This window comes from Eschrichtius robustus, chromosome 13 (assembly GCF_028021215.1).
Source record: "Eschrichtius robustus isolate mEscRob2 chromosome 13, mEscRob2.pri, whole genome shotgun sequence".
Taxonomy (NCBI): domain Eukaryota; kingdom Metazoa; phylum Chordata; class Mammalia; order Artiodactyla; family Eschrichtiidae; genus Eschrichtius; species Eschrichtius robustus.
In genome coordinates, this window is record NC_090836.1 from 33,293,353 (window position 1) to 33,315,156 (window position 21,804).

General features: G+C 33.4%; 1 protein-coding gene across 2 annotated transcripts in view; it reads left to right on the forward strand.

Moving 5' to 3' along the window:
- Nucleotides 1–21,804, forward strand: part of LRRK2 (leucine rich repeat kinase 2) — a 140,704-nt gene that overhangs the window by 72,311 nt on the left and 46,589 nt on the right. For both annotated transcript variants that reach the window (XM_068560232.1, XM_068560231.1), the window contains exons 22-31: nt 262–331; nt 830–1,047; nt 8,437–8,687; nt 8,971–9,119; nt 12,773–12,866; nt 14,988–15,174; nt 16,268–16,449; nt 18,774–19,003; nt 19,409–19,536; nt 20,865–21,083. In XM_068560232.1, coding sequence (XP_068416333.1) covers nt 262–331; nt 830–1,047; nt 8,437–8,687; nt 8,971–9,119; nt 12,773–12,866; nt 14,988–15,174; nt 16,268–16,449; nt 18,774–19,003; nt 19,409–19,536; nt 20,865–21,083 — 1,728 coding nt within the window. The remainder of the gene's footprint in view (nt 1–261; nt 332–829; nt 1,048–8,436; nt 8,688–8,970; nt 9,120–12,772; nt 12,867–14,987; nt 15,175–16,267; nt 16,450–18,773; nt 19,004–19,408; nt 19,537–20,864; nt 21,084–21,804) is intronic.

The following is a 21,804-nucleotide window of genomic DNA, read 5'->3' on the forward strand; positions in this document are numbered from 1 at the left end:
GCTATTTTAAACTTACATTTGTAGACTTTTGAGCATGTTTGGGGCATATAGGTGCTCTGTACACTTTAAAATGGTTTTACTCTTTTTTCTTTTTAGAGCTTCATGTCTATGGAGCCCAGACTAGGTCTGTGTCTTATGGTATGGCTTGGTCCCATGAAAATTTTAGCTAGTAATCTTATAGTGACTCCTAAAGAAACCAGATAGGAAAATGTTCTCTTTGCTCCAAAAAATGATGGTAATTTTATTATAAATATTTAATAGGGACCCATTTTTGATCATGAAGATTTACTGAAGAGAAAAAGAAAAATATTGACTTCAGATGATTCACTCAGTAAGTATTTGAAAGTAATCACAAGTAAATAGATATTTTGAGCAGAATACAGCACTTTGATAAATTTCCCCTGATTATGCAAATTTTCTTGATGCCAATTTCACATAACCTTCAAATTATATTTACCTAATGATTCCATAGACTGTAGAAAAATGAAATTCAATTATAGGTTTAAAAATTTAGCCTTATGATGTTATACAGGCCACTTTTTATCCTTCCTACTGTGTTCCTGAAATGTAAATAATACCCTCACCAATGCCACTCTTGATGTTCTTCTTCAGGTCTGTTGTTTTTTTACACTACTTATACCACCTGATTAAATATTTATTATTTACTGTGTATCTCTGTCACTGTAATGTAAGTTCCATAGTTTGCTTTTCTGTTGAATTTCCAGTGCCTTGAAGAGAGCCTGACAGTAGTAGGTGATCCATAAACGTTTACCATATGAACTTAAATTACTTGCTTATATTTCCATTGTTTGTTTGTTTTTGACAAAAGGAGCATCAAAATTCCAATCACATATGAGGCATTCAGAGAGCATTTCTTCCCTGGCTTCTGAGAGAGAATATATTACATCTTTAGACCTTTCAGCAAATGAACTAAGAGATATTGATGCCCTGAGCCAGAAATCCTGTATAAGTGGTCATTTGGAGCATCTTGAAAAGCTGGAACTTCACCAGAATGCACTCGCGAGCTTTCCACAACAACTATGTGAAGTAAGTTTAATTTATTCTTATAATTCTCAGGATATTTGAAGAGCTTTTACATTTATATCTAACTTGCATGCTTAAATCTTTAAAAGGAACGTTCTGTTTTTGTGTCATTGGACAATAATTCCCCCATTCTTCTGGTTGTCATACAAGTATCTTAGTCTGTGTGGTATTCCAGAAGCATCTTTGGGGGCAGGTAATGGAAATGGAAATGTGATTAAATAGGAAATCGAGGTTCTGTCCTGATGCTACATGGTAAGTATTAAAGTCTAGCAAGGCTATGTGTTGATTATGCCTTCAATTATTTAATTCTAGTAGGACAAATTAAACTGTTTAAATTAGGTTAGACCTGGTTTGGCGGTCCTGGCTCTGCTCAGCTACCAACTGTGTGACAGTAAGAACATATTACTCCGACTGTTGTAGACCCTAATTTTCTTATCTGCAAAATACAGAGGCTCAACTAAACTATCCATAAGGCGTTAATTGAGTTTTAAAATTATGTGCAGCTTAAAAATTGATTTTTATGCTCAAAGTTCCTATTTCATAAAAATTAAAGTATAAAATGGTCTGCTGATAGGGTAGTCCTCTGACTACTGACTTTGTTCATCCTTTTTTTATGTACTATAGAAGTCAAAGAAGATATACGGACAAAACGATCTTCATACAAATGTTTAAATATTTAAACAAATTCTTGAACTGAACTGCAAAGTTTGAAAAAGAATTATACCTGTTTTTTAAAAACTAGTTTTGTTGCAAGTACATTTCCCTTTTTCTAATTTATAAAATTTTCCATAATTTTGACATATTTTAAGAGCAACATTGCATGATTTTTAAATATATTTAAGTGATATCTTTCCCCTAAAGTTTGTATATCTGGGGAGAGAGAAGAAAAAAAGGTGATCCCTAACCCTACCCCAATGTCTAAAATATATCCCCACTCTATCCTCCTCTTTACCTGACTAAATCCCCCAAGTCACAAGGGCCTCATTTTTTTTTTAACATCTTTATTAGAGTATAATGGCTTTAAAATGGTGTGTCAGTTTCTGCTTTATAACAAAGTGAATCAGCTATACATATACATATATCCCCATATCTCCTCCCTCTTGTGTCTCCCTCCCAAGCTCCCTACCCCACCCCTCTAGGTGGTCACAAAGCTTCGAGCTGATCTCCCTGTGCTATGTGGCTGCTTCCCACTAGCTATCTGTTTTACATTTAATAGTGTATATATGTCCATGCCACTATCTCACTTCGTCCCAGCTTACCCTTCCCCCTCCCCGTGTCCTCAAGTCCATTCTGTACGTCTGTGTCTTTATTCCTGTCCTGCCCCTAGGTTCTTCAGAACCATTTTCTTTTCTTTTCTTTTTAGATTCCATATATATGTGTTAGCATACGGTATTTATTTTTCTCTTTCTGACTTACTTCACTCTGTATGACAGGCTCTAGGTCCATCCACCTCACTACAAATAACTCAATTTTGTTTCTTTTTATGGCTGAGTAATATTCCATTGTATATATGTGCCACATCTTCTTTATCCATTTATCTGCTTTATCAATGGACACTTAGGTTGCTTCCATGTCCTGGCTATTGTAAATAGAGCTGCAATGAACATTGTGGTACATGACTCTTTTTGAATTATGGTTTTCTCTGGGTATATGCCCAGTAATGGGATTGCTGGGTCATATGGTAGTTCCATTTTCAGTTTTTTAAGGAACCTCCATACTGTTCTCCATAGTGGCTGTATCAATTAACATTCCCACCAACAGTGCAAGAGGGTTCCCTTTTCTCCACACCCTCTCCAGCATTTATTGTTTGTAGATTTTTTGATGATGGCCATTCTGACTGGTGTGAAGTGGTACCTCATTGTAGTTTTGATTTGCATTTCTCTAATGATTAGTGATTTTGAGCATCCTTTCATGTGTTTGTTGTCAATATGTATATCTTCTTTGGAGAAATGTCTATAGTTATTCTGCCCATTTTTGGATTGGGTTGTTTCTTTTTTTGATATTGAGCTTCATGAGCTGCTTGTATATTTTGGAGATTAATGCCTTGTCAGTTGCTTCATTTGCAAATATTTTCTCCCATTCTGAGGGCTGTCTTTTCATCTTGTTTATGGTTTCCTTTACTGTGCAAAAGCTTTTAAGTTTCATTAAGTCCCATTTGTTTATTTTTCTTTTTATTTCCATTTCTTTAGGAGATGGGTCAAAAAGGATCTTGCTGTGATTTATGTCATAGAGTGTTCTGCCTATGGTTTCCTCTAAGAATTTTATAGTGTCTGGCCTTACCTTTTGGTCTTTAATCCATTTTGAGTTTATTTTTGTGTACGGTGTTAAGGAGTGTTCTAACTTCATTCTTTTACATGTAGCTGTCCAGTTTCCCCAGCACCACTTATTGAAGAGGCTGTCTTTTCTCATTGTATATTCTTGCCTCCTTTATAAAAAATAAGGTGACCATATGTGCGTGGGTTTATCTCTGGTATTTCTATCCTGTTCCATTGATCTATATTTCTGTCTTTGTGCCAGTACCATACTGTCTTGATTACTGTAGCTTTGTAGTATAGTCTGAAGTAAGGGAGCCTGATTCCTCCAGCTCCGTTTTTCTTTCTCAAGATTGCTTTGGCTATTTGTGGTCTTTTGTGTTTCCATACAAATTGTGCAATTTTTTGTTTTAGTTCTGTGAAAAATGCCATTGCTAGTTTGATAGGGACTGCACTGAATCTGTAGATTTTTTTGGGTAGTATAGTCATTTTCACAATGTTGATTCTTCCAATCCAAGAACATGGTATATCTCTCCATCTGTTTGTATCATCTTTACTTTCTTTCATCAGTGTCTTATAGTTTTCTGCATACAGGTCTTTTGTCTCCTTAGGTAGGTTTATTCCTAGGTATTTTGTTCTTTTTGTTTCAGTGGTAAATGGGAGTGTTTTCTCAATTTCTGTTTCAGATTTTTCATCATTAGTGTATAGGAATGCAAGAGATTTCTGTGCATTAATTTTGTATCCTGCTACTTTACCAAATCCACTGATTAGCTCTAGTAGTTTTCTGGTAGCATCTTTAGGACTCTCTATGTATAGTATCATGTCATCTGCAAACAGTGGCAGTTTTACTTCTTCTTTTCTGATTTGCATTCCCTTTATTTCTTTTTCTTTTCTGATTGCTGTGGCTAAAACTTCCAAACCTATGTTGAATAATAGTGGTGAGAGTGGACAACCTTGTGTTGTTCCTGATCTGAGAGGAAATGGTTTCAGTTTTTCACCATTGAGGACAATGTTGGCTATGGGTTTGTCATATATGACCTTTATTATGTTGAGGTAAGTTCCCTCTATGCCTACTTTCTGGAGGGTTTTTATCATAAATGGGTGTTGAATTTTGTCGAAAGCTTTTTCTGCATCTATTGAGATGATCATATGGTGTTTATTCTTCAATTTGTTAATATTGTGTATCACATTGATTGATTTGCAGATATTGAAGAATCCTTGCATTCCTGGGGTAAACCCCACTTGATCATGGTGTATGATCCTTTTAATGTGCTGTTGGATTCTGTTTGCTAGTATTTTGTTGAGGATTTTTGCATCTATGTTCATCAGTGATACTGGCCTGTAGTTTTCTTTCTTTGTGACATCTTTGTCTGGTTTTGGTATCAGGGTGATGGTGGCCTTGTAGAATGAGTTGGTGAGTGTTCCTCCCTTTGCTATATTTTGGAAGAGTTTCAGAAGGCTAGGTGTTAGCTCTTCTCTAAATGTTTGATAGAATTCGCCTGTGAAGCCATCTGGTCCTGGATTTTTGTTTGTTGTAAGATTTTTTAATCACAGTCTCAATTTCAATGCTTGTGATTGGTCTGTTTATATTTTCTATTTCTTCCTGGATCAGTCTCCGAAGGTTTTGCTTTTCTAAGAATTTGTCCATTTCTTCCAGGTTGTCCATTTTATTGGCATACAGTTGCTTGTGGTAATCTCTCCTGATCCTTTGTATTTCTGCAGTGTCAGTTGTTACTTCTCCTTTTTCCTTTCTAATTCTGTTGATTTGAGTCTTCTCCCTTTTTTCTTGATGAGTCTGGCTAATGGTTCATCAATTTTGTTTATCTTCTCGAAGAACCAGCTTTTAGCTTTATTGATCTTTGCTATCATTTCCTTCATTTCTTTTTCATTTATTTCTGATCTGATCTTTATGATTTCTTTCCTTCTGCTAACTTTGGGGTTTTTTTGTTCTTCTTTCTCTAATTGCTTTAGGTGTAAGGTTAGGTTGTTTATTTGAGATGTTTCTTGTTTCTTGAGGTAGGATTGTATTGCTATAAACTTCCCTCTTAGAACTGCTTTTGCTGCATTCCATAGGTTTTGGGTCGTCATGTTTTCCTTGTCGTTTGTTTCTAGGTATTTTTTGATTTCCTGTTTGATTTCTTCAGTGATCTCTTGGTTATTAAGTGGTGTGTTGTTTAGCCTCCATGTGTTTGCATTTTTTACAGATTTTTTCCAGTAAGTGAAATCTAGTCTCATAGTGTTGTGGTCGGAGAAGATAGTTGATATGATTTCAATTTTCTTAAATTTACCAAGGCTTGATTTGTCACCCAAGATATGATGTCTCCTGGAGAATGTTCCATGAGCAGTTGAGAAGAAAGTGTATTCTGTTGTTTTTGGATGGAATGTCCTATAAATATCAATTAAGTCCATCTTGTTTAATGTATCATTTATGTCTTGTGTTTCCTTATTTATTTTCATTTTGGATGATCTGTCCATTGGTTAAAGTGGGGTGTTAAAGTCCCCTACCATGATTGTGTTACTGTCGATTTCCCCTTTTATGGCTGTTAGCCTTTGCCTTATGTATTGAGGTGCTCCTGTGTTGGGTACATAAATATTTACAATTGATATATCTTCTTCTTGGATCGATCCCTTGATCATTATGTAGTGTCCTTCTTTGTCTCTTGTAATAGTCTTTATTTTAATGTCTATTTTTTGTCTGATATGAGAATTGCTACTCCAGCTTTCTTTTGATTTCCATTTGCATGGAATATCTTTTTCCATCCCCTCACTTTCAGTCTGTATGTGTCCCTAGGTCTGAAGTGGGTCTCTTGTAGACAGCATATATAGGGGTCTTGTTTTTGTATCCATTCAGCCAGTCTGTGTCTTTTGGTGGGAGCATTCAATCCATTTACATTTAAGGTGATTATCGATATGTATGTTCCTATTCCCATTTTCTTAATTGTTTTGGGTTTGTTATTGTAGGTCTTTTCCTTCTCTTGTGTTTCCTGCCCGGAGAAGTTCCTTTAGCATTTGTTGTAAAGCTGGTTTGGTGGTGCTGAATTCTCTTAGCTTTTGCTTGTCTGTAAAGTTGTTAATTTCTCCATCGAATCTGAATGAGATCCTTGCTGGGTAGAATAATCTTGGTTGTAGGTTCTTCCATTTCATCACTTTAAATATGTCCTGCCATTCCCTTCTGGCTTGCAGAGTTTCTGCCAAAAGATCAGCTGTTAACCTTATGAGGATTCCCTTGTATGTTATTGGTGTTTTTCCCTTGCTGCTTTTAGTATTTTTTCTTTGTATTTAATTTTTGATAGTTTGATTAATATGTGTCTTGGTGTGTTTCTTCTTGGATTTTCCTGTATGGGACTCTGTGCTTCCTGGACTTGATTGACTATTTCCTTTCCCATATTAGGGAAGTTTTCAAAGGGCCTCATTTTAAATGTCACTTCCTTACCATCTTCTTCCTTTCTTCTCCTTGTCTTCCCTCCAGGCTAGGTTGGCTAACATCTAGTTTACCTTTCCCCGGCATCCACTCTTTTTCTTCCAGTGCTCATTACTATAAATTTTGATCTAAGATATATTGTCCTCACAAAATTGTAAACTCCTTGAGAACAGGAACTGTTTTAGCCTTGTTCATGTGTATCCCCAGTGCCTACTAATGTCTGACATATAGTAGAGGTTTGATAGATGATTACTGAACTAATTTGTGAAGGAATTAATGACTGACACTTGGTAGACCGTCAATATTTGCTAAAGAGTAAGTAAAAGAAAACTAGAATTTAGCCTAGCTGAAACAAAGAGAATGAAGAGAGCATGGCAAGGTGAGATACATTAGGGCATTCAAAGAGTGGGCCAGCTCATAACTTTCTCTAAGGAAATTTCAAGTCAGCACCACAAGATGGGACTTTTTGTTACTGCTTGTAACTGTCTCTACAAGAAAATTTGCTGATTAAACCTTGGGAATAAACAATGTAAAAATCTTTCCTTCTGAATAATCTTGTAGTATCTGAAACAATGATGGAAATTTTGAAACAAATTTTTTGGGCAGTGATCCATTAATAAGCCTTTATAATCATGTTAAACTGTTTAGAATTCCATATGAGAATAAGTACATATATTGATATATAAGGAGGAGAATAAGGAAGTGATTGTTTTTTGGTAGTTTAGCCCTTTGACAGTAATTCATACCAAACATTTTAAAAATTGATATGATACATAAATGGAAGTTTTGCTATTATCATAGTAAAATTAGAAATTGCTTAAAAATAGAAAATAGAGATTTGAAGCAAAACGTTTCATTTAAAAGAGCAGGTTAGGGCTTCCCTGGTGGCGCAGTGGTTAAGAATCTGCCTGCCAATGCAGGGGACACGGGTTTGAGCCCTGGTCCGGGAAGATCTCACATGCCGTGGAGCAACTAAGCCTGTGCACCACAACTACTGAGCGTGCGCTCTAGAGCCCACGAGCCACAACTACTGAGCCTGCATGCCACAACTACTGAAGGCTTCGTGCCTAGAGCCCGTGCTCTGCAACAAGAGAAGCCACCGCAATGAGAAGCCTGCACACCGCAACAAAGAGTAGCTCCTGCTTACCACAGCTAGAGAAAGCCTGTGCACAGCAACGAAGACCCGATGAAGCCAAAAATAAATAAATAAAATAAATTAAAAAAATAAAAAAATAGAAAATAAAAGAGGAGGTTATAAATAAAATGTGTATTATATACATGACTACTTTATGGTAAATCTTATTTATATTAAAATGTATAACAATTTCTAAAAGCTAGTGTTAAAAACTATATTCCCAGGATTATGTTATACTGCTTATTCATTAAGTCATTAATTCAAATATTTGTTGGAGCCTATTATTCTTCCATTTTACTCATTGCAGGAATAGTTTACAAGAAAAGCTGAATTAGACTCTAAACCTTATTTCTGTGAGCCTGCTTTTGACCTTCTACCTGTTATATTTTTCCTGGCTTTACCCATTTTATAGCAGAGCAGGTAGTACCAGTCAGTATACTGAAGTTCTCTTGTAGATTGTGTTTTCAATTTTTTGGAAAATTCTTAATGGTCCTAGTTACCAGAGGTATGGAAGGCAGAAATATTAGCTAATCTTAAGTTGTTCAGGTGGTTCATTTAAAAATTTTAAAATATTGTCTTTCCAGACTCTGAAGTGTTTGACACATTTGGACTTGCAAAGTAATAAATTTACATCATTTCCCCCTTACTTGTTGAAAATGAATTGTATTGCCAACCTTGATGTCTCTCGAAACGACATTGGACCCTCAGTAGTTTTGGATCGGGCTGTGAGGTGCTCAACCTTGAAACAGTTTAACCTGTCCTACAATCAGCTATCTTTTCTTCCTGAGAATCTCGGTGATGTGGTAGAGAAACTTGAACAGCTCATTTTAGAAGGGTAAGAAAGGGGTTCATTGAAGAAAAAAGGGTTGCTTCACATTGAAGTTTCATAAGGTCGACATACAATGACATTGTTTCCATAGTAATGAGTTTTACATGGTAATGTGATAAAAGACTGAGGAAATTCATAATACAGCTTCTATCAATTGACTTAAATTTTTAAAACTAATTTTAAAATTAATAAACATGCTTTAATGCTGTTTTTGAAGATATTTTGACTATTTTTCTTCAAAGCATGTGAATTTATGCCATTTAATCCTCATTTTGTCTCTTACGACTAGAAATAAAATCTCAGGAATATGTTCCCCTTTGAGCCTGAAGGAACTGAAGATTTTAAACCTTAGTAAAAACCACATTTCATCTCTATCAGAGGACTTTCTTGAGACTTGTCCTAAAGTGGAGAGTTTAAGTGCCAGAATGAATTTTCTTGGTAAGTGTTTTATATGTTTTCTCCTTCCAGTCCTTTTGAGTGTTGTATGGGTCAAATGCAACAAATAAATGTAATTGCATGAGCGATATATGTACATTTTAGGTGGGGATTTAAAAGTGGCATTTCAGTTAAATATTATGCTGGAGTTTTAAATATCAAGTTAGCAGGTTGGTGATAAAAAGAAATGAGCTGTCAAGCCGTGAAATGTGGAGGGAACTTAAATGCATATTGCTAAGTGAAAGAAGCCAATCTGAAAAGGCTACACACTGTATAATTTCAACTATATGACATTTTGGGAAAGGCAAAACTAAGGGGTTAGTAAAATAATCAGTGATTTCCAAGATTTGGGAGGGAGGGAGTGATGACTAGGTGGAGAAGAGGGGATTTTTAGGGCAGTGGAGTTAATTTGTGTGATACTGTAATGTGGATACATGTCATTATACATTCGTCAAGACCCACAGAATATAGTACACAAAGAGTGAACTCTATTGTAAACTGTGGACTTTAGTTAATAATAATTTATTAATATAGGCTCATCAATTATACATACAAGTATACCAAACTATTCTAGTTGTTCATAATGGGGAAAAGATGCATGTGTCTGGGGTGGTGATGGTGAGGGGAAAAGGTAGATGTGGGAGCTCTCTGTATTTTCTGCTCAATTTTTCTATAAACCTAAAGCTGCTCTAAAAAAAGTCTAGTTTTTAATATTAAAAAATTAAAAATTTTAATATTAAAAATTGTATTACACTATTTAACATGTTGTTATTGTCATAGGCTAAAATGTCAATATCTTGGACTGCAGATAGTCATTAAACTGTGGTTCCTTTTACAGGATTATACTAAAAATGCTTATAGTTGCCTGAGCTGCTTGAAGCAGAAATACTGAGTTTCCTACTGAAGTTTCTTCAGCAGTTTTTTGGAGTATAAGTACTATTATTATTTTTTAGAAATAAAATTAATTATTTAAAAGTTTTTAAATTAGTTAGGTTAATGTGTGTTCATTGAGCTCTTGCTCTGTGCAAAATATTATAATAATACACAATATGATCATCACTTTTGTTAAAAATCCTGGCATACTCTATGTTCTCTTAGCATGTGAGACAACAGGGAATTATGTTCATTTGTAGCCTGTCTGAAAGTTCTAATATTGAGGAACAGAATATTTCTATGGAAATAAATGGGAACTTTCCCTATTTTATCTTCCTTAATGGAGGCCATGCATACCTTGCCACCCACATGCCTATTCTATAGCTGACTTGGTAAAATAATTTTTAATACTGTTTAATAGCAGAATATAGTTTGACAACTTACTTTAAAATATTTTATTTTTCCAGAACTTTGAGAAACTACTAACAATAAAATCCATATTAATTTGCATAGAATTATTTTCCTTCTTTTTCCCTTCCTTCCACCCTCTTTGGATATTAACCATGTTCTTACCATGAGAGTGAAACTGGGGAATAGAGTGATTCACTCACTAGTGAGTAAAGCAACCCAGTCTCTGTCCTTAAGGAACGTGTAGTTAAGTTCAGAAGACTGTCGTTGAATAATGATGGAATAAATAAATGTAATTGTATATCGTACTAAGTGCTGTGAGGAGAAGTTTCAAGATGCTATGAGGGTACCTCAAGGGGATCTGATCCAGACTGTGGAGGCAGGGAAGTGTGTTTGTGTCTGTGACGTTTAATTAAGTTAGGTCTGGAAAGAAGAGCATCTGAGGGACCCTAAGGCTAGCTTATGGTCAATATGTTATCTCAGCTGAATCTCACAAAAATCCTATAGGGTAGGATAGGTATGATCTCTGCTTGACTAATTGAGGAAATTGAAGCACTGAGATTTTTGTGTGACATGTTCAGGGGCATAGAATTAATTAATTAGTTGTGAAAGCTTGAACATACCTGTGTTCAAAAAATCTGTTTGCACTGCACAACTTTGTAATAATTTTAGAAGTGGTTTTATATTTGGAAAGACGCATTATGGAGGTCATACCTGAGTGGGACCACAACCATTAAAAATTCCCATGTGAAATGAAGTTTCAGCTCTTTGATTTTATCAGTCTTCCATATAGAATCTGAACCTTAAAACTTTTAATTCCTAAGTGGAGAATCATTTCTACTAATTTATTTTGCTACAAATACTTTTTGGAAACAGGTGAGGTATAGCATGTACCTTTCTGCTTCTCAGGAAGATAGCGTCTAGTAATGTCCTGGAACATTTTGACCCTCGAAGATTTTCTGGATAAAACATAACCCATATTTTTAACCTTGAAAATGCTAAGAAATAATTTCTCAAGCCACTTTCATAGAACCACAGATTTTCAGATCTCTAAAGAATCTCAGAGTTCATCTGATTTAGCTGCACTATTTTACAGATGAGAAAACAGTCTGTGTGATTTGCTCAGTTTCCAAAATTATGTTCCATAGAATTTTATTCCTTGGAGGTACCTTGTACTATATTTCCCTTTTGGAAATTTATAAAATATACCAGAATATTGACAGCTCTGAGATATTTCACTTTATTTTGCATAATATTTCCCTAATCTCTTTTTTTTTTGTAAAGTATGTATTTTTAGTCTCAAAAGATATAAAATACCTTAGGAATAACTGACAAAATTGGCATATCTGTCTTAAAGGGAAATTTGGCATTTCTAATGAAATTGTAGATGCCCTACTGTTCAGGAATTCTACTAGTGGTTATATACAATAGAGGCATCTCTCACTGTTCACAGAAGACCCTTTTGCTTTTTGTTTTTTTTGACAATTTGTTAAACATTGTCATAGGCACTGAGTATTCAGCAAGTAAGCATAAGCATAGGAATATTTATTATGGCATTTTTCATAGTAGCCAAACATTGGAAAGAATGTAAATGTCTATCAACAGTAGAATGAATAAATTGGCTGTATTCATACGATGGAAATGCTATGTAGCAGTTAAAATAAATGAATAAGATGCATTTATCAACATGAAAAATAAATCTAAAAAAAATTGTTACATGAAAAAGCAAATTGAATATAGACATGTACAATATGATAATATTTATGTAATGCAAAACAGTAATATGTATTACCTGTGGATACATACATCATAAAAGTACAAAAACATGTATCGAAATAACACCAAATTCAAGATAGAAATCTCTGTGGAGAGGTGCCTAATCTCTTAAGATCATATGATCAAAGAATACTTTTATTAAGTAACATCCATAATTATTCCATAGAATACTCTTTACAAGATGGTGTTATAGGGAATTTTTATTTTTATATTATATTGTGGATTAGTAAAATATTCCAAAATGTTTTGTTAGACTTGCTTCAGAGTAATTTGAATTAATCTATAATTTATGTCACATAATATCACACATAATCTGAAATGAATATTCTAATGATTTCTACTTTGTACAGATGTTGGACAGATGAATTTATATTTAGACACTTTTGTGGCTTTCAGGTTAAAAGAGTCTTATGGTGTATTGTTTTAATGTTTTGTGGTTGTATTAATTTATTTTAAAAGTAGAATTATTTTATTGTCAGTGTGAGAATGGAAATTAAATTATGTGACAGATCATTGGTAGCTGCTCTTATTGTAGAATCTAATGGAAATCTAGTTAAAGTGATTAAAATGTCCATTATCTCACTTTCATTTTCTCTTAGCTGCTATGCCTTTTTTGCCTTCTTCCATGACAAGCCTAAAATTATCTCAAAACAGATTTACATGTGTTCCGGAAGCAATTTTAAATCTTCCACAGTAAGTTTATTATTTTAATTTTAAAAACCACACGAGGTGGAACAGAACCTTCAGAAACATGGTTTTAACTTAGACATATAAATGTAATTGATTTCTAAATCTACTAAACTTAAAGTTTTTAAATCTATGAATGTTTGACTTTTAATATTAGACAAAAGATGTGAATTGTCATTTGGACTTTTTAGCTTTTATATTAATTTAATGTGCTGTTGTGTAGAAACAATTTAAGAGTAATTAATTGTTGCATTATTATAATCAAATGAGATTGTACTAGCTGTCACTTTAACTTTTAAAATTTCACTTGCTTTGGGGATTATGTTGCTAAAACACTATTAACTTTGAAATTATACTTAAGTTATGTTTGAGTGACATTTTTGGTGAAGAATAGGATAATTTATGTCGTTCAAAGTATTTGGGGATATTTTTGGTTAATTTCATTAAAAATAAAAGCTTCCTGTTAACTACAAATCCAGGCATTAATTAGATTTCAAATGTGTTGTAATCTTAAATAACTATTCTACTAGTGTTATTTATTATAAATAAAATCCATCAAGGTACATGTGCAAATATATACATATACAGGCAAATAATACTTAGTTATAATTTAGCCATGGAAGGTGTGAGACAGATGAATAATAGTTAATTTAAGTCTAGGTTTAGAATGTGTCAGACACTGTATTTTACTGCTTAACAGTGGATCATCTTTTTAGTCTTCCTAATAATCCTATGAAATACTGTTATCATCTCCACTTTATAATGAGAACACTATTTCATAAGAGAGAGAAAGTAACTTGCCTGAAGTCACAGTTCTTAAACACTGGTGGTTTGATTTCAGACTCTTAATTCTGACATACAGGCATCTATAGAATACAGGTCGTCGGTCCTATATTTTAAACATAGTTTATTCTTGAAAATGTGTTTGGAAGCCACCTATTTATAAAAGCTCATTAGAAGATGCATGTCATAAGAAAGCTTTCTTCCCAGAGAACTAAAAATATTATCCAGTCCCTAATTACACTATACCTTTAGACACCATCTTCAGGTATACATTTTAGTGTTTTATATGTATTTTTAAAATTTATTCTTTTGTTTCACAAATGAGCATGTGGCTGGCCAGCTTCAGTCTCCAAGCTTAGTCTTAAAGCTAAGAGACATTGCCTTTGAACAACCTGATGATTCTCAACTTTGTCTCAGTTGCATTGTTTGTTAGACATACATGTCTTATCTTTAATATAGTCAAATTAATTTTCTTGTTTTCAACATTTTTATAAGGTAACTAGGGCAAAATCTAGATCATTTAAAAATTAGAGCAATAATGTTGCCCTGCAGATGTGAATCTTGGTCTAGCAGGCAGTACAGCTATTTGAGCTTAGAATTAATTCATAATACTTCAAATATGCTGGATGAAAGGGATCAGTATACAGTCGTAAAAGTCCAGGCAACCTTTTACGTAGTCAAATATACCACAGTTGTTGACTATCTTTATTCTTCCTACACATGTACATTTACAAGTGACATGTGTTTTTCTGCTATTTCCTGCAAACTTTGGGTAGCTATTCCTGCCTGAAAGCAACAAATTTACATTGAGGGCCTACTGTATACAAGACATCATGCTCAATGTTATGATATTTTTCACACTGAGGCAAGCTGCTAAAAATGATAGTAAACTTAAGGACCCAACCTCTGAAGAATCCCTCCAGGTATGAGTGAAATTGAATAGAGAAATGGAGCCTACATATTTGTAAATCTTGTATAGAAGGCAGGAATTTTAATGACTGTTTTTACCTTTGTTAATTATGATTTCTCATGCATCATAAGTGTTTGTAAAACACTTGGTCTTTCATTATGGTTGACATTTTTATGTTTCTGAAGTAGGGAAATTAGGCCTCAATTTTGTTTTTATTGGTCCTTTTTAAAATGTTCCTATTGAGACATGCCTTTTTTTCCTAGCCCGTATATACCTTTATGCACACAAAAAACCACACGTATGTACTCATATATAAATAATGTTAGTTTTAAAGTTATACCTTCTTCTCACTCTGGTGAAAATTACTTGTGATGTTATTTCATGTATTTTGGAAACACTCATTTGATTTTTGTCTTGACATTGTATTGTTTCAGCCTGCGGTCCTTAGATATGAGCAACAATGATATTCAATATCTACCAGGTCCTGTGCACTGGAGATCTTTGAACTTAAGGGAACTCTTGTTTAGTCATAATCAGATCAGTATCTTGGACTTGAGTGAAAAAGCATGTGCATGGTCTAGAGTAGAGAAACTACATCTTTCTCATAATAAACTGAAAGAGGTAAGAGGTCATCTTTATTTGTTTAGAATTATTGCCAGTTTGAAAATATGCTTTTATAATTTGCTTTATCACAAATGATCATTTCAAAATCTGTTATTTGATATTGCTTACTTTTTGAATAAGATCTAATCCTACCCTGAGGTAAATGGGTATATTAACAATGCTTAATTTCCTTAAAAAATCACTTTTTGTGCTCTATTTTATTTTGAATATTTATATATATATATTTAATTATGAATGTGTGTAATGCTTTAAGTGTGTCAATTTATCACAAAATCGCTAATCTGTTAACAGACTCTCAGACACGCTGCATTTCTCAAGTTGTCTCCGGGCCATATATAGCCTGTGTTTTTCAGCTGACATTCTTTTCCACATTCTTAAATTTCTGCATTCACCCAAATGGACAGGTCTGTTATAAATATGAAATTGATTATTCATTTGTCCCAGAAAACTTTTTTTTTTTTTTCCAGGTTCAAGTCTATTGCCTATAAAAGCCAAAAAGAGTACAGTGTCTGAAACCATGAGGTTCAGAATAACTCTGAATATTTTTGAATACCTGACTTTTTTTGTAGCAAATTAATGTTTGCTATTATAGAAGTAATGAATATTGCTTAAAAATTTGGAACAGAAAAAAATTCCAATATTTATGCCACTTAAGGTATAAACATTTAGTTGTATTTTAAGAACAGTAAGTTGTACATAAGTCTGTGATGATTAGATCTTTAGTTTTACTGAAGAACACAGTGTGAGGGAATAGACTGAAGCCACAGATGATTGGTTTTGGATACATATAAAAAACTTCTTTACTTTCAGTGTTGTGAAGTGATGAAATATGTTACTAAGGCAGAATGGGTTTTTAAAGATTATAAATAAATGACATAGATTGGGGTAAGTCCTTTATATGTATGTTTTCAAACATTTATAATGAAAACTATGACAAGCCTTTGGAAAGTTTTAGAACTCTGTTGAGAGGCTGTGCAAGGTGCTGATGGGATCTCTGAGCCTCTCTTGTTTCCTATTAGCATCTTGTGTTTTGGCAGCACACATTTCTTTCTTCCCACCAACAGGATTTACCCTTTTTTATTTCATTAAGATTCCTCCTGAGATTGGCTGTCTTGAAAATCTGACATCTCTTGATGTTAGTTACAACTTGGAACTGAGATCCTTTCCCAATGAAATGGGGAAATTAAGCAAAATATGGGATCTTCCTTTGGATGAACTGCATCTTAATTTTGATTTTAAACACATAGGATGTAAAGCCAAAGACATCATAAGGTTAGATAATTTTATTTTCATTTGTTTTTATTAAGTTTGTTTCAGATATCCTTTCTTTGTGACTTTGATGGATATATAGTTACAATTAAAGAAAAAAATGTATAGTACCATCCAACGTTGATATGTCATTTGCCCTTTATTTAATAAATGGGTTTGTTTGGTGCCACTGCAGAGTTTTTCATTTCCTCCTAGCCAAGTTAAGGTTGAGAGAATGGCTTCTCCTTATCATGCTTTTCAGTAGAAAGGGACTCTAAAAGGAAATTATTACTATTTGGTCTCTTGTTACCAGTTATACAATCTAAAGAAATAAAGCATAGTATTATAACTTCTCAAGCTGCATTTCAAATAGAAAACTAGCAAATAGTTATCATATGTCTGTTATATCTTAAAGCATTATAGTTACTTAAGTGATATAAAATTACATCAGTTTTGCCTAGGAAGCTGATAACCTACTCAACTTGATCATTTTTGAAACCACCAAAACTTCCACATATCACTGTTTCTGGTTTTATATTTTATGAACTTCAAATATCTTTAATAATGAACTTTATTCTACTCTTTGTTACTGTTTGAGCACATTAATTACTGTTTGAGCACATTAGTCTTATTGTTACTGTTTGAGCACATGACTCTTATTGTTACCTACCTGTAAAATCATTTATTTTTATTTCCACAAAACTACTGCTATCTATATTTATCTTACAGGTTTCAGCTCAGTTATCACCTCTCAATGTATCCTTGACTTGCCTATAATGTCCACTAAGTCAAGGACCATGGCTACATTTACTTACTATTTCATTCTTGGCACCAAACACAGAGTCTGGCATACAATTAATAATTGTTGCATTACGAGTGAACTAGTTACCTAAATCTCTTCCTTAAAGTTTCTTAATTTATATTTAGCTTTTTGTCTCTTTTTATGAACAAAGATTTGTTTTTTTGTTCTCCTGAGTGTGATTTAATTTGAAAAAAAAAAAAATCTTTTCACCAACTATGCTAAATAAATGTGACTAGCCCTCACCCTACACAATTATTTCCCATGATTTTCCTTCCTGAAACTGGAAAAGATGTTCATATAAAAATTTCTTCAATTCTTACTAAACATTTAGTAGAACTGGTTTTCGACGTATTATGCTGTATTATCAAGCTACTATATAACTAAATATTTTTAAACGTATTTAACATTTTCAGAGAGAACATAGACCTGGAGTAGTTTAGAAATTGTAGTCCTCATTTGCTTTTTTAAAGAATGACAAAGAATGAATTCTTAATAAATAGACATTTGGACCATTGATCTTCTTGTTTATTGGTGATGAAAACAGAACATAAGCTGTATGTGAGAAAATGACTGATTTCAATAACAGCAGGTACAAGATCTGATCTGCCAGATCTTGTTTTCTAGAGCATCAAATAATTCAAGAAAATAATTATGCTTTTTGCTCAGATCATCAGGATTGTTGGACAGATTCCTATTAGTTATGAGAATTAATCAGTCAATATTCCCTAAGATTCACTTATGATTTAGTTTATTTTTCTAATTTTAAACTGTGGCAACATTTTAACATAGTTAAAATATATCTTTCTATATCCATTTTATTTTTGAGAACATTTAAATATACTATTAATGTAAAGGTGGTATTGCTAGCCACCTGCAGCACTTCTAGTTAGTTTCAATTATTTTCGCATTAAGACTATTAGGAACAGCAACATATTATCTGCTAATAGTATAATCATTTATATGTATCAATTTATAATTTAACCAATATGTTCTCCCTTTCCATTTACATTATGTATATGCATGTATAATATATATGAATATATACATTATGTATACCATACATGAATATATGTACGCATACACATGTATAATGTGCCAAATATGACCTCACTATCAAAGTTTAGTATAGCAGTATGCTTATATACTCTACCTTGATTGTTTATCCTATGAGCTTTGTAAAATTTTATACTTTATAATTTTTAGGGTTTTATTTGTGTTATTTAAAGAAATTGTGTGTGTTTGTGTATAAAATTCTAATGAGTATTACAAACATATTTTGAAATTTTGATTATTTCTGGTGATAGAATGTCATTATATTTGATAATGCTGCCGATCATTATCAACTACACCAGCATCACTAACAAAATATATGCATTAATAGTGCATTGAAAGACACATGCATTATTAGTTATGTGAGCTATGCACTCTTTTGCATACTGTATTTTAGAACAGTTTGATATTTAAAAGAATTCAGTGCATAAGAATTCACCTATATCATAAGTACACTGCTAAGCAGTTTATTTTATTTTTGTTTTTCAAATACCAGGTTTCTTCAACAGCGGTTAAAAAAGGCTGTGCCCTATAACCGAATGAAACTTATGATTGTGGGAAATACCGGGAGTGGTAAAACCACCTTATTGCAGCAATTAATGAAAATCAAGAAATCAGATCTTGGGATGCAAGGTGCCACAGTTGGCATAGACGTGAAAGACTGGCCCATCCAAATAAGAGGCAAAGGGAAGAAAGACCTCATTCTAAATGTGTGGGATTTTGCAGGTATTTATTTTGCTAGAATTTTTTATTCACGCGCCTTTTTAAAACAGGGATTTAAAAACTGAATTTTCTGTTCCAATACTGCAAAGAGGCCTGGTGGATCCTACGGAATTATTCCAAAGCCATTTATTTCTCCTAATTCTACCCTTGCCACCAGAATGGAGAAGCCATGGAAGGAAATGTTAGGAACCAGTACGTGCCAGCTGAAGCTAAGTAGCTGACACATGTGAAGAGTTGTCAGTCCCTAGTAAAAAGCCAGTGTAGTCATGTAACCATCATCTTTTTATTGTTTTTCTCTTTCTTTGTGTGATAAATAGTGGATAGTATCACTTAATTTTATTTTTGAAGAAGATGAAGAATTCTTGCCTATTTTCTGGAAGGCTAAAAAATTCTCTAATCTTTATTTAGGTTGTGAGGAATTCTACAGCACTCACCCCCACTTTATGACCCAACGAGCCCTGTATCTTGCTGTCTATGACCTTAGCAAAGGGCAAGCTGAAGTTGATGCCATGAAACCTTGGCTTTTCAATATAAAGGTGATCTGTTCTAATCATTTGAAAATAGAAAATAATTCTTGGGGTTTTTTTGGTATGTAAGGTAATTTATTTTGGACAAACAGGTGCTTCAAATAGTCTCTTCAGATAATTTTTTAAAAGAAAGGAGCACTAAAATTTTGAGCTGGGAAATTTTAAGAGTAATTAAGTTGTGACATGAAAATAGTGTTTTCTATATTAATGAGAGTTATAGAAACCGGAAATCCTTTTAAGCTATAAAGATTGAGATTTTATAAGTTAAACTATCTTTGATATTATTTCTGGTTTTTTTTGGCTGTGCCACGTAGCTGGCAGGATCTCAGTTCCCCGACCAGGGATTGAACCTGGGCCACGTCAGTGAAAGCCTGAATCCTAACCACTAGGCGACCAGGGAATTCCCTGATATTATTTCTTAACGGTAATATGAACTTCCCTAATTTAAAATAAACCATAGTGAAAAAAAGCAATCTGTGCATCACCAACTCTGTCCTCAGAGGCAATTTAGTGTGAAGTCCTTCAGATCTTACAGTTTTAAATGGTCCCAGATAATAGTATATTTGGAATTTTGCAATTTTTCCAATTTGTCCCTTGCTGTCATATTGTCAGCTATTACTTTATGTATATATGGTTTTAAATATAGATGACTTTTTAGAATTGAGACCAAAGAAAGAGTGAATGGTCTTTGAATGATGCTCCAGTGGGGTCTTCTGTGAGGCAAGCCCTTAAAAAGATTTGTCAGGAAATTTTGGCTCCATCAAGCTTGTTTTGTCATTTTGGTAATTTTTTTAACTTCCTTTTTTTGACTTTATTATAGCTAGCCAAAGTGAAAAAATACTATAGTCGCAGTAATATTTGCTTTAGTGACTTTTTTTTTCATTGTAGACTCCACACTAAATGACTTTAATATGAATTAAGGAGATTGAATTTACAGATAAGGAAGAGAAAATATAAAACAAATTGTATTACTCTGATATAATTTGGGGGTTATTAAATACTATTTTATTTAGAAGACCAAAGCATACTTAGAGAATAACCCATTTTAAGGCACGGAAAAATGAAAAGAAAAATATACTATTACTGTTACATAGGCCACCTGAAAGAAAAGTGGTAATAATTGGATAAGAAGGGGCATAAAATTGACTTTTAAAAATTTCTTAAGGGTAAGTTTTTTCTTAGGTTTAAGGAAGGAAAGGCAGTTGTTATTTTCTTCTTAGAAGTCTTGATTTCTCATTTCCACTCAGGTGAATTTCATAGAAAGTGAATGTCAGTGGAAATGTAAGCACTCTTGATTTTAAAACAAACACAAAAGTATTTTGTATCTTTCCCTGTAGGCTCGTGCTTCTTCTTCCCCTGTGATTCTTGTTGGCACACATTTGGATGTTTCTGATGAGAAGCAGCGCAAAGCCTGTATCAGTAAAATCACCAAGGAACTCTTGAACAAACGAGGGTTTCCTGCAATACGGGATTACCACTTTGTAAATGCCACTGAGGAATCCGATGCTTTGGCAAAACTTCGGAAAACTATCATAAATGAGAGCCTCAATTTCAAGGTAACATGGTTCATTGCCGACTTTAGGTAGTAGATAAATACAATTTATTAATTCTCATGTTGTGCAACTGCTAAGAAATGTCAAAAGTCTCGAGAAGAGAACAGCTATCTTAAAATTGTGGGGTTTTTTCAGAGCTGTTAGCGTTATTAAAGTACTTTCAATTTTAAAATTATTTATGCTATACTTTATTTCAAACTCATAGAAGTGGGAATAAAAATAATTTGAGGATACTGAGAGAAACTAAGAGGATATCTGAGAGGCTGAGAGAATATTCCTGAGAGAATCTGGGGACATGTTTCTGATGCCCTTTCTCTCCCAACTTCCTGTAGTGGTGATTCAATCAAAAGGATAAAGATGAATGTTGGGGTCTCGGGGTTATCTTTCTTATATTTTCCATCTGCTCCTTTCTTTTGGAGTTCTTATTTTATGCTCACCTTGATTTACTTTGTTGTTCCTTCATGTCTCTTGTCACTGTGATCTCCCTTCCAAATATTTTTTTCTCAATATTGGGAGAAGTTTCTTTCATCTGATCATCAGGGTCACTAATTTGGTTTTCATCAATGTCTAAGCAATTTTCTAGTTCATACAAACTAGGTTTTTTCATTTTAAGAATTATGTTTTTGATTCCAAAGTTTTCTTCTGGTAAGACAGATGTAATTCATAGAATTCATAAAGCACAAATAGATTGGTTAACAGTGAGAACACTTGTTTTTAATACTTG